Genomic DNA, 13,980 nt, shown 5'->3' on the forward strand with positions numbered 1-13,980 from the left:
TAAAAATGTTTGCAGTTTTTATATTTTTACAGGCAAAGCATGCAGGTTGTGTAGCTTTTATCTCTGTAATGTGAACATACTATAGACAAAGCAGTGTACATGATTAAGATTACACTTCTGGTTTTATTGTAAAACATTTTCAGAGGCTTTTTCTTTTTGCTGTTGTCTACTTTGTGACTAATATTTTTCAATTCTGCTTTTGCTCAAAGATTAAAAAAAATCTTTGATGTCAAAACTTTAAACATTTCTGTAAAAAGACCACATAGGAAAGTACTCTAACTTCTAATTGTATTTCTGAAAGCCCTGGTGCCTTGTGATTTATTAAAAAGTAAGTGTATTTGTCTTGACTCATAACATTAAATTTTGCATTCAACCTTAAATAGGCTTGCATAATTATGACTTGTTTAAATACTCTATACTGAAACTCATTATCTTCTGAGCAGCGTCACTACAGTGTTGACTAGTTAGTTTTCTTGGAAAATGAGTTTATCACAAACTTTGCTTTCAGTAAAAATGTTATGTTAAAGCTGTTGGAGTTATGAAGGTACACATAAGAAATATGGATGAAGTTTCACTTCTTACGTAGAGCTGTTTAAACTGTATCCATGTATGCCGTCTGTGTTCTGTTTGTGTGGGCCCGTTGCTTACTTTGGAACAGGATAGGGAAGGGATTTGCGCGTGGAGGAAGCTCCTTTTTCTTCTGATAATGATTACTTGTAATTGTGCCTCTGGGAAGTGATTGTTATTTTCCTTCCTGTTCTATTATGTTTCCTGTGAGCTTAGCTAAAGAAGCGAAAATATCAAAAAATAAAACAATGCAAGGCAATATTGGAGAGACAGGCAGAAGATGTATAGGTTGGGTGAAATCAGAGAAGTAGTTGCCTAGTAATACTAGTAGTAGTAATAATAATATGAAGCACAATTAAAGATCACCATAGTGAAAAAAAAACTGCTACAGAAAGTAATTTTTATAGTTTTGAATGTCTTGTAATGTCTGCTCGCAGTTAATTGGGTTTATATATTGTAGAGGACATACTTGAATTTTTTTAGATTTACACCGTGGTTTCAATTTTTTGCAGGCATTGCTTGCACTTTCTTTTCTGGAAGGTTAGCAAGTATGTAGAGCAAAGTGGATTGTTGTTAACTGGACATCTGTGAAAGTTCATACTGCATTCCTGGAGTAACAGTGAAGGATTCCTACTTTATTTCTGCTTGTGATTTCATAGATTATTTTTTTTAAAACTTCTGTATCAGTCTAAAATTTTAATTTAAACAATGATACTTTATAAAGACAAGAGAATTGCTTTTAAATCTTAACCTTTGGAGGATTAGATATTTTGTGTGTACCAATCATACTACCTTATTAAGTGTTCAATTTTTATAACTGGTTTTGTTATTGTTCTGTAATATTTAGCTTTGCTTGGAACTGACTTGTTGGAAGCACTAGAGGTCACCCATGTTCCACAGAAAGAGAGATTTTGACTCCAAAAAAACACCACATTTGTATGGGCAGGAGCATGTACCTTCAGAGAAGTAATCTGTATTGAATAAAGTGTTAAGAGTTTGCAGGTGTTCCAAGTCTTTCCCAGAAAAAAATTCAAATTAATTCCTTGCTGCTTTCCAAAGCAAGACAGATTAAGACTCTATACAAGTAGAGTACAACAGTGTCAACATTTGATAGGATAGCCTTTTGGAGAGCCGTGTTACAGAAGCAAAACTTGTAGGAATAATCAGTAGAGTTGTCATGTCTGGTATTCTCTTTTTTACAGTGACTATAGTTGTGCCTGTGAAAAGAGAAGTAGACTTACACAACATGCTGATTATACTTTGTTCATAGCAAGGACGTAGCTGTCAGTCTTAACTGGCAGGTGAGCATACTGAAAGCATTGTACTGGTAGTCCTTAACCAGTTAACAGTTATTTCTAAAATGTAGTGCTAATCTCCGTGGAGCAAATAACTTGTGCTGAGTTTAGGTTGGCTCCAGTAGTTAAGTCTACTCATATGCCACAGCTGCTGTGGTACCTTAAGTTCTAGGAGGTGAAGAGTTGTTCAGATCCTCTGCTCCCCATACTGTTAGGGTAGGAATTGTGCAGTGTTGTGCCTGTTCTTTTATTCTGTCACCTGGAACCGTAACAAACAGAAAAACTGCAGCTGTCTCTTGGCTGCCAAAACCAGCTCGTAGGGTATGTATCTGCAGGTCAGGGGAAAGCAAGGCACTCTGTCAAAGATCCAGAAGCACAGCATGTCTTATGTTTGGTGTCATCCCTGTGCCAACTGCATGCACTGTCTTTTCACCTGGGCCAGTGTGAAAAGGAATTACATTTTGAGTGTATGATTCCTTGTGTCTTTAAGCATAAGTGGTGTCCACTATCAGTGCACAAATTGCACATCAGTCCTTGCATCAGCATGTCATTACTAGCAGTGGTACTGATTTGTACCCGCTTGTTTTCTTAGAGTGAGGTTTTGATTTGTACCTGCTTGTTTTCTTAGAGGACTGAGTTACATTTTTAGCACCAGAATCAATTTTACTGGCAAATATTAAGTATATAGATAGTAATAATATCTCAATATCTGGAGTATGTACTGTTGGTTTAATGACTGATTTTCATCTGTATCCCTGGGGCATACCTCCATAGCCTAGCAGAAACTGTCTGTGATAGTTACAGTTTAAAGCTTCTTGTCTAAATTTTTGTATTTTTTATTTAGAATGCCAGTGTATTTACCTGAAATACATACTAGTCTCTCCTGTCTTATCAGTTTTATGAATAATCCACATTGCCTTGGCTGTTGTACTGGGCAGACAGAAGGCCTCCTAGAGCATTTTAGACCCTATCTCCTCTCTATCAAAGAGGTCCAGAATACACTGATCCTGTTTTGTGACTGAAGACTGATACTTTCTAAAAGTTAATAAAAGGATGAGTGGCTGACAGAGGAGGTACCAAAACCTCTGTAGCAGTGTTTGTCTTCTGTGGTTGTTTCATCTTAAACCAAGTCATTTTAGAGTAACAGGGGACCCATCAAGAGCTACTTCCTAAAGTGGCAAACCATGTGACTGAGGGAAGTATTTCTGTCCCTTCAAGATGTTTCTGTACATTTGTGATCCCATGGCAGCTCCATGGGAGTTGCCAGCTATTCTTCTTCCTTGTCACAGCCCAAAGGGTTACCCAGCCAGAAGGTATACAGAGATCACAACAGTGGGTTTGCAGGATTTGATAGCACATAAGGACACTGGAGCTTTATTTTCTACTTTTTTTATTATTACAAATTACTAAAGATTACTGTTAGTAAAGGCATGTGTACACACACAGCCCGAGAATGATTTGCATGGGGGTGGTTCTTAGAGAGTGAGGCTCCCTATTAGGTACAAGGAAGTCATCTGTGTGGGGCACAGGCATAAGGGGGTGCAGGACACCACCATATGCATCAGTCAATAGATGCTGCTAATTTCTGTTTATCACCTGGGATAGCCAAGAGATAATGGTGTGCTCTTTTCTCCCAGACTAATTTTTCGTTTTCTAGATTGTTGTCAATTCCTACTTTCTCATAATGTTTTCTCCCTTTTCCAGACAAGTTATAGTTACAGTTTCTTGTTTTGTGCATATTGATGGTATCTCAGGATGTCTCCAATTTCTAGGCTGGCAGGTGTTTTCTCTGACACTGTTTCAGCAGACATCTTCTGTTCAGTATTTTTCCCTTATAACCAGGTCGCCTTTAGGGCTGCTCACATCACTTCTGTGGTGGAGAACCAAAATAAAACAATGGTCTTATGCTGACAGTTATTTGTAGTAGTGCAATTTTGGGGTTTACTGTAGTTCACCAGGAAATGGAAATAAAACTGTCACTGCAGTGAAAAGGCTCATAAAAAGTTAGAAGTCCTTGACAGTAACTCTTAGTCATTAGCTTTATTGCAGTTTTACTAAGAAAGTGTATGTCAGTCAAGATTCAATATCTGTCTTCATAGCTAAAGTTTCAGAATGTTACAGGAAAACATTGGTTATTCTCAGATACATCTTCAGTAGAATAATAGGCAGCTGTATGCAGGACTTTGAGATTGCAGTCTTGTATTGCAACACAAGTACAAAACTGCTGAGTTCTTACCTGTCAAGAGCAAATATATCAAATTGTTTATACAAACCCTAAATCTGAGACTTGCTTTTATTTTAGGCAACTTAACTGTATTTTAGATGATCTTAATTTTTCTACTGTTGTCTAATTAGATCTATAGCTAGAGACTGTCTCAAGGCTTTTGGAATTCTGCTTGTCTGAGGATCTTTTTGGATTAGGGGTTGAAAATGAAAAGGAGTTGCAGCAGTTAATGGCTTTATATGCTCATTTGCAAAATATTCACAGTAACAAGGTAATTTAATATTGCTGTTCAGATGTCTTTACTTGAAGCAAAGTGCACGCACAGGTGGAATAGGAAAACATTTTCCTGAAGGTACTCTTCAGTCAGTTACTTCACCGTTAATTATAAAATTCTTTCCTCCACCTATGTCCATACATTCCCTTTACAGGATGTTTTACATGGCAGTCTGAACTTCAGGAACCATTCATACAATAATGCTCTTTGATGATGTATAAATGGGATAAAGTTCCAACAGGAACCAAAATTGTAAAAAGACCATTTATTTCCATCTCAGTTCTGTATTTTACTGTGAACTGTTGTATGAGAAACATTTTGTTCCCTGAATAGTTTCTGTAGATTTATTTATAAAGTTGAAGTTTAAAAGAAATACATATTTTTACAGGACATGATCTCGAATCTAAGGAATGCTTGTTGGCGAACCTCAAAGGGAAGACAGAAGGCAGACATGGACAGTCTTCTCCATGCTTTCCTTCAACTTCTACCTCAGTTATAAGGACAAAAAAAAATGCTTGGATCTAACAACTGAAAGCCAGAGAGTACTTAAAATTAGTCAAGTCCCTTTCCAGTTCTTAGCATACTGAAAACTTTGCATGATAAATGAAACTCTGGGATTACAGTAATAGGATTGCAGCACAGTACAGTGTGGGAAGGAGGTAAAAATGGAAACAGTCCATGATGCACTACCTCTTTATGATGGTCACAAGTGCTGTAAGATGCTTTTGTGTCATCAGTAAACAGTACTCAGACAAAGGTAAAAATTCTCAAATTTATTTTTATGGAAAAAAGGCCTACAGAAATATTGCCCCAAAAAGTAGCGTTCACTTTAATTATTAGACACTTGAGAACATAATTAAGAATAGATAGCCCTGACTTCTTATCCTTTGTCTAATATGTTGATATTATTAGGTAAAATATTGGTAAATGTTTATATTTACAAATCACCTTATATAGAGCATTTATTTCTCTTTCAGCTCTAGGAAGAGAATGTCAGTGATAGTCCGCACACCATCAGGAAAATTAAGACTCTACTGCAAAGGAGCTGTGAGTTTTAATCTGTTTTCACTGTGACAGAATATGTGCTATCGATACAAATACAAAGGCAAAACGTTGTTAGAATTGCAGTCAAAACACTGAAAATGCAGGGGAAGGAATGTTGATGCCTCTTTCAATTTATATCATTTTTCTGTGTAGCTGTTTAATGTGATAAGCTAGTTAATGTCTTTTTTTACTAACTGCCTATGAAGTCAGTACAACAGACCTGTTCATCCTGTTCTTTGTACTGGACTAATACCTTTATGCTTCCTATTAATTGCTTCCTTCTCTACTCCCAAGAAAATGGATGAACGTGTAAATGAATGTATTAGTTACTTGCTGGAGTAGCTGAGTTTGAATTACTAGGTAGAAATAGTGATCTAGCATAACTTACTAGATGGGAATTTTAACCTACCGTTGACATTGTGCCAGAAGTAAATTTTTCCAAAAGCAGGACCTATGGAAAGGTATCCTAATCATAATGTATATGGGAATGGCAGAGTTGCTCATTTGTTCTCATTCTGTATTTTAAGTCAAGTTTGAGGGGGAGGGACATGAAATCCAGTTCCTGCATGGTTTAAGAGAAGGCAGCTGATTGAATAAAAATGTCCATTCTGTATCATCTCAAGTGAAGAGAAGCAACTGTTGTTAATATTCTGTATATCAAACTGGCTACTAAAAACTGAGAGTGGCATTTATGAAGCACTAATTTTACTTTTTGGGCTTAATATCAAAAGAAGAAGATAACATTTTGGCACTTTTCAAAATCATGCGAAATAACAGCAAAAAATGTGGAGAGAAAAACTGCATTGTAGCAGAATTTGTAAATTTAGAAAATATGAGGATTGGAATGTCCTTTTTTAACTTCTGAAACAAAATTACATCTGTTAATTTTTAACGCTTAAATAATACAGTGCTGTATATTTTTCTGCTGTTTTCTTACATGATTTGTATTGTCTACGCAAACAAAGCCAACATTTTTTCTATGTGGGCTTTTATAAACAATCTAATGATTGTTCTGTGTTAATTTTTGTTTTGTAGGATACAGTAATTTATGACCGTCTCGCTGAAACTTCAAAATACAAAGAAATCACCTTAAAACATCTAGAGCAGTTTGCTACAGAAGGTGGGTTATATTATGTAAAATAAAAATAAATATGAAATTTAGTTACTGTTAAACTTCTTAGTTTTTCAATTTTACATTCCTCTAGTGTTTCACTCATGTTAAGTTTGAAAATTATGTTTTAGTAATGCCTCCTTAAAAATAGAATAATAACTTCATGCTTAAAAAAAACCCCGAAAACAACCCAACACACCCACAGAGTACACAGTGGAGTCTTTTAACCAAGATATATTTTTCCAGAGAGAGAGCAAATGCATTGTGCATTGTTTCTGTGAAGATCCTATTTCCCATGGTCACTTTCATGTCCCACACACAGTGAATGCTGTAGTGATGGCACACAAGAAGAAGTAGCTAAAGTGAAGATGCTTGGAAATGATTAGTGTACCTTTTAAGATAGCTTTATGCTGCTTTGTTTGTGTCACCAGTCTCAATAAGGGAATTGCCAGCATTCCGTAATGGTGTGTTTTGGTATCTCTGCTGTTTTAATAACCACTTCTACAAAACAGTTGCTGAAGGTGGGGAATCCCTCTGTGAGGGTTCGTGAAGTAGGAATAGTAAGTAAAATTTAAAATACTGTGCAATTAAGATGATTGATACAGACAGCCAATTAGTTAATTACAGTGGATTCCACAGTACAGATGTGAGCAGAAAAGCAGACTGTAGAAAGGTTTCTGCATTCATGTAAATTGTTCTAGCACAGTTCCTAGATCATCCATGCCATCCCCCTTCCAGGTATCTTAGTAAAGGATTATAGTGTTGTACTGTGCAGTATGATAGTGTTTTAATTTATCAATGAATTGGTAGAGAGTAGCTGCAAGCAGAATTATAATAGTTATGCAAATCTGAATTGCAGTGGTTTTACCTCTTCATTTGTTTAATACACTTTTACTAGAACATTCAAATTATCCTTAATGTGTCTTAAGAAATAAGCTTACACTGGAAAGTAAACTTTATTAAAATACTTTCCTTCTAAAATACAGTCCTTACATTTGTTAAATGATGCCTGGCCAAATATTCTTATATCATCTAAGATCATTTTTAAGATGAGACTGGATGTGGCACTTAGTGCCATGGTCTAGCAACCGCAGCGGTGTTGGATCAAGGGTTGGACTTGATGATCTCAGAGGTCCCTTCCAACCCAGCTGATTCTATGATTTTATGATCATTTTTCTGTCGTATATATGACTTCGATAGTTTTTTCTTTTGCTTTATAGTGGAACTTAGAGTTTTGGTTAGTGCAGTCAGCAGCTTCAGTCTCTTGGTTCTATCAGTGACAGCAGAAGCAAGTCACAGATCTGTTTCTTTTGTTAGTTTTTCATATGAAGATCTCTGCAGGAAACATTGGTTAGTCTTAAATAGTCCTAAAGTAGTAAAGTTATAATATATTATACAATAAAGTTGAAAGCAGAACTAAACCCGAACGAATTTGACTGATGGTACAACCCAAAGCCTCAGATACACACTGGGTTTCTATAAAGACTTAACCAGAATTGGTCACGGAAAAGTTACTCCAGTGTGAATTTAGTTTGGGTCATAAGGCTATGTATTTGGTTATAGAAAAGATAAAATTAGATCAATATCTGCTGTCCTGCATGAATTGATGCAAAACTTTCAGTCCAGTTCTTAATTACTGTTCTCCTTAAATCAGTGGTGAAACTCCTTAGCAGTCATGTTGGACCAAATGAACCAACATAAAAAGTGAAAAATTCCACCCATCTTTAGAACCACTCTACATACATATTGGTGTTAAGTTTGTTCAAGTACTTTTTGTATCCTTCTTTTCAACAGAGCGAATTGCTAACCTTTCAAAAGCATAGAATTCAATCTTTAAAAAAAAAAGTACCTGTCTCTGGAATCAGTTAAAAAATTGGTATTTATTTTTGCATCAGATTTAAATTGCAGCCAGTGATGTTGCGAAGTTTCTTATGAGTATCCTTTCATGTGGCAGTACAGTATGTCCTTGGCATTTGCTGCATGCTCTTGGTGTGTTGTTCAAAAATGAAGTGGTTAGCATGGCTGGCATTTATAAGTAAGCATTTATTAAGCTTGAGTGTTAATGTCTGCTTGGATAAATAGAAAAAGTGTGTAGTTTTCCTGTTGTTCCAATTTGTTAACAAGCAGACTTAATGATAATTTTTTCTATTTTTCTTTTGGAAGATTCTTTTAAATAAAAATTAAAATAATCTTTTTAAAAATAGAAAAATTAATCAGGCTCTGATTTAAAAAGAGAAAGGAAATGTCTTGAAAAAATTGCTTGCTGACATTCCATACACTTGGATTTCTTTTCTTCAGTTTGTTGTCTGGAGAAAATATGCAGAAAGAATTGTGGAAATAGTATCCCTATTAGTCAGACATTGATTCCTTTCCTCCCCTTCACCTATATTCATTGCTTTGGCCCTTGTTAGCATGTCCTTATTACACAGATTAAAAAGAATCAGTTGAGTTGTCAGCCTTAAGTTTACTCTCTTAAGTCTGGATGGTGAGACATTGTCTTCCTCGTCAAGGTACTATGATTATACATGATTTTCATCCTGAAGATACTAAGTTATTCTTATATCTAAGGCACATCATGCCCAACCTCTTGATCATTTCAAAATTGCCACTGGTGCTGAGCTGTACACAGTAGAAACCTGTGAACAAATAAAGATTGCATTTAGCCTGGTTATGGTGTTGTTTGTCTCCTAGACATTAGTCCTGCCTGTCCCCCTTCTAAATCCACTGGCCTGCAAGCTATGGCTTCATAAGACATCATTTGCCTAAAGCAATGCTCTTTTCAGTATATAAAAAATTATGCCAACTTCATGCTCTAGAAATCTGACAATATGTGAAAATAAACTGTTAGAGCATTCATACCTAGCTACTTCAACTGAATGTAAAAGAGGGTTGTCAAAAAAACAGGTATTTCTTAAAATCATAGAGTTGCAAATTCTCGCTGTAGTGCTTAATTCAGATTTCTGCTGAAGGAAAAAATCTTTTATTAATAATCAACTCAAAGATTGTAAAGTAAAATCTCCAAATGGTGCCTGTACACAAAGATTTTATTTTAAGAATTTGGAAAGCTGAACAAATCTGTAAGATGGGAAAATTAAATTAGGGGATTCAAAGTTGGCTTCTAGATGATAAGTTTCAAACTTCAACTGAGAATTTCCTAAGGATATTGAGAAGGGGGTGAAGAGTGTAGTTGTTACATTATGCTGTATATTTTAACATCACTGCTTTCCAGAGTAGCAACATTTCAGTTCATAAAATTTTTGCTCAGAAATATAATTCAATCTTATGATTTTAATGTTCCTAAAAATCTTACGTACACACCTGTTCATCAAGTGTTGGAATTCCTTCGTGTTTTGTTTACAGTTTAAACTAGGTCTAATCTTACATAAAACTTTATAGATTTTTTTTCTCCTGAAGTACATCTACCTGTATTACATTCAACTACTTTGAAACTGTTACTCTGTTGAATAAATTTCTATTTATAGCATATTTTTACTTCATATATATTTTAAAAGTTCTTCAAGATGTGCAGCAGTATGTTGAAAATCAGGCACAAGCATACATAAAATACAAAGTAAATTCAGCTTTTAGTAGTTACATTGCAGGCATATCAGGGAAGGGACTAACAGATACTGAATCATACTTATTATCTGCTTTCTCTTTAGGCTTAAGAACTCTCTGTTTTGCTGTGGCTGAGATTTCAGAAAGTGATTATCAAGAGTGGCTAGATGTTTATCACCGTGCTTCTACAGCTATACAAAACAGAGCACTCAAACTTGAGGAGAGCTATGAACTAATTGAAAAAGTATGTGTGGCTTGCATAGCTTTCTGGGGTTTGGTTTATTTGGGGGGGAAGATGGAGGGTGGGCAGAGGGATGAGCGGAAGAGTGGGTTTTTAATTATTGTCCTTACTTTCTGTACCACGAAAAGTGAATCATTATTGAGTAATAATGCTTAGTGAGAAAAAAATATCCAGCAACATACTGACAGTTGTATTGTGTAGTCCTTGAAGTTTAGATAATTAAAGTGAACGAGATATTAATTTGACAAAGTTTTTGCTGCAGGTAGCAATATTGCTAGAAAGTGTAGATTTTGAGTTGAACTACTGGTAAGCTTTTTTTCAGAGTTGCTCTATTATGTAAAAAAGTGTAATAACAAACAAACAAACAACATTTGCTTAATTATATAATGATCTTGGAACCACGGAGTAGTCAAGATCAGAAGGGACTTCTGGAGGTCATTTAGGCACAAATTCCTGCTCAAAGCAGGGCTAGTTTTGTTTGCCCAACATTTTGTTGAAGTTTGAGTATCTACAAGGAGGGAGTTTTCCCAGCTGCAGCAGGTAACTTTTTTGATGCTCAGCTAGTCTTTTTCCCTTTTTCTGAGTTAAAATTTTTACTGATGCAGGATGTGACTCTTGCCTCTTGCTCTTTCACCGTGCATCATACATCTTGTAGGAAGATGATTGCTCTGCAAGCCCTCTTCAGTTAGCAGAAGGCAGCCATGGAATCCCTCCCTTAGCTGGATTTTTTTCCCATGTTAAACTCATCTTACTTCTTCAGGCACTCTTAATATAGTATGCTGGGGGCCCTAAACTATTTTTGTGTCCCTCTGTTGGACTTGCTCCACTTTATCAACCTGTCTTGTACTGAAGGCCCACAAAGAGAGGTGATACCCAGATACAGCATCACAAGAGCAGAGCCTTGAGTTCCACTCGAGTTTCTGGCAACGTTGCTGCTGGAGTAGCCAAGCATGTAGTTAAGACTTCACTGCCTCAACAAAAAAGAGTCCCATGACTCTTAAATTTATAAGAAAAAGAGGTGCATGAGAGCAATAGTTTTGATACTTACATTTGACGGGGGGTATTTTTGTTCTTTTCCTTGGAAAGTATAAGAGAGATTACATTAATGAAACTACTTAAAATTCAGAGCTTCAAGAACCTACAGTGTTTAATTCATGAAAAAAGAATGAGGGTATATAGCTTCAGTCACTTGTGGGCCTTCAGTTTACATAGATGAGCAGTTTATCTAGACATGACAAGACAGTCTTAAAACTATGTAGCGTTTTAATGCCATAACAACCCTGCTACCATTACAAATTCTTGGATTAGCTGCACAAGTACTTTCTCAGTATGTAGTATGTGGGCCATGCTGCAACCAGGATTGCATGCTATTAGGTTTATAATGGTGTCATTTGCATTTAGCTAGTTTTAAAGGTATAGAAATGTGAAATATAAAAATGGCTGTATTCACAAAAACTGTAAAGACTTGCTGCATAAGAGGTTAAAACCAAACATAATCAGGACTATAATTGTAAGATTAGATGAATTGACAGGTGGTGTATTTTTTTAAAAAAACTGAAGTCATAATAAGAGAGAAATCAGAAAGGTGCTCCTCAGGAAAAGGTAGCTGTTGCTGAACAAGCTACTGAGCTTGTGAATAATTGGTTTGAGGGTCATGCTGTGCAGTTTGTCAAGCCACATAGATGTCAAAGTTAAAGCTCGTAGGAATGAACTGGAAGTTCTTTAATTGTTGATAGCAGATCTGATTAATGAGTTTAGAGACCATTAATCTTGTCGTAAATATGGGAAGTTAAATAAAATAAATGGATGATTAAAACTGAATTTAAACCAAAAAAACCTGCATGTACGAAATATTTTATGTTCACAGAATCTTCAGCTTCTTGGAGCAACAGCAATTGAAGATAAACTTCAAGACAAAGTGCCTGAAACCATAGAGACACTCATGAAAGCAGACATAAAAATTTGGATACTTACTGGGGACAAACAAGAGACTGCCATTAACATCGGTATTATATTTGCATTTATTTGATGGCTTTGTTACAGGTTTAGAAATAATAGAAGTTGATGGAGTAAAATTTCTTTAAGAATGGAAAGTTATCTTTTAAAAATAATATGTCATTCCATAATTTGAGTGTATATTTATTTTTCAGTCACTGGTAGGGGGAAAGTGGGGAATGATGGATTCTGCCTCTGTTAAAATAGTAAGAGCAAGAAAAGAGAGGAGGCAAAACAATAGGCCTTTGTACTTTTTATAGCTTATGAATTGAATTAAAAATACATTGTTTGGCTTTTGACAGTGAGAGGGGGTAATATTAAGAAAACATAAGTATTCTTAGTTTCCCTTCTCTATTTTTTCTTTTTTCCAAGAAAGCTAATAGCATCCATAATCTTAACTAAAGCAAAACTACATAGATGGTACAATAAAGTACTATAAGTTTTAGCATTAATCAAAGGTTTCCTTTTATTCTTTCTTTTTATTTTGAAGGAGGGGGGAAAAAAGACTAATTTCAACAATGACAAATCTGTATTTTTAAATAGGGATACATAGATGTTGCTTTTAAGATTTAATATTATTTGCATGTGACTATATTAGCACTTTTGCAGTAGACTAGATACATGCCTAAAATAAAACCTTGCTTTAGTCATATGGATCCTTCTTATTTCTGTTATTTCAAATCTTAAAGAACTTTATGTATGTGCATGATTTTTTTTACCATTGATTTCAGCTGGGGAAATCTTATGTTTAATTTTGTGTGTAGTTCTCTTAGAGGAAAAATGCCTTATTATATTATAATGGATTTTGTGGAACAGATTTTTGAACACCAAATCTTTTTTAACAGGTCACTCCTGTAAACTTTTGAGAAAGAACATGGGACTAATTGTTATAAACGAAGGCTCTCTTGATGTAAGTAAAATCTGCAAAGTTTTCAGTTAATGAAACAATATTTTACTGCTTAAAATATCCAGACATCATGATGGAGGTTGCCTAAAAAATAACTTGGAGCATCTGTTTCTCTGGAGAAACATAGAAAATTCTGCCAAAAACATAGTTTGGGGGTTGTTGTCTATGTTTGTTTTGGGAGGTTGCTTTTTTATTCTTTTTTGTAATCTTCATGCTTGGAAGACTGTATGGTCTTTGTGACCATACAGTCACAAAGTAACAGCCACATTGTGACCTTACAGTCACAGTAACAAAATGTTACTGAATAACTGGAAACAGTGTAGCTACTGCACAAATGAACCTTAGAACGATGGGCAGACAAATTGCAGGTAATAGATTTCATCTGTGCAGGCCCATGCTTCTACTAGCACCCACCAATACCCAAAAAACTATTCTAAGTTCCTTTCTAATGCTGTTTCTTACACAATACTTGGTATCTGGCAAAAATTGTTACTGTGTGATTAAACAGCTGAAATTGTACTCAGATGTTGAAGTACAAAGGTTAAAACTGCCAACTTGCACTTGTGCACTTCTGTACGGTGCTTTGTAGAGAATATATTATTTAGATAAAGTTGGAATGCAATATTAGTTGAAAAATCCCATGAGGAAAAAGAACTTAAATCCTTTCACCACCCTGTAAGGGAGACTTAAATGAACTTGGAAGAATTTCCTCATTGAGAAAACTCACTGTCCAGAAGGCTTCAGGAGGAAATCCTAAAATGAGG

At 35.3% G+C, this 13,980-nt stretch overlaps 1 protein-coding gene across 4 annotated transcripts in view; it reads left to right on the plus strand.

The window, feature by feature from the left end:
* Positions 1 to 13,980, plus strand: part of ATP8A1 (ATPase phospholipid transporting 8A1) — a 114,332-nt gene that overhangs the window by 49,869 nt on the left and 50,483 nt on the right. For all 4 annotated transcript variants that reach the window (XM_017834849.1, XM_017834988.1, XM_017834911.1 and 1 more), the window contains 5 exons: positions 5,338 to 5,407; positions 6,440 to 6,524; positions 10,178 to 10,317; positions 12,182 to 12,320; positions 13,155 to 13,219. In XM_017834849.1, the coding sequence (XP_017690338.1) occupies positions 5,338 to 5,407; positions 6,440 to 6,524; positions 10,178 to 10,317; positions 12,182 to 12,320; positions 13,155 to 13,219 (499 nt within the window). The remainder of the gene's footprint in view (positions 1 to 5,337; positions 5,408 to 6,439; positions 6,525 to 10,177; positions 10,318 to 12,181; positions 12,321 to 13,154; positions 13,220 to 13,980) is intronic.

The sequence above is a fragment of the Lepidothrix coronata genome, unplaced genomic scaffold, assembly GCF_001604755.1.
Source record: "Lepidothrix coronata isolate B3197 unplaced genomic scaffold, Lepidothrix_coronata-1.0 Scaffold0, whole genome shotgun sequence".
Lineage (NCBI taxonomy): Eukaryota > Metazoa > Chordata > Aves > Passeriformes > Pipridae > Lepidothrix > Lepidothrix coronata.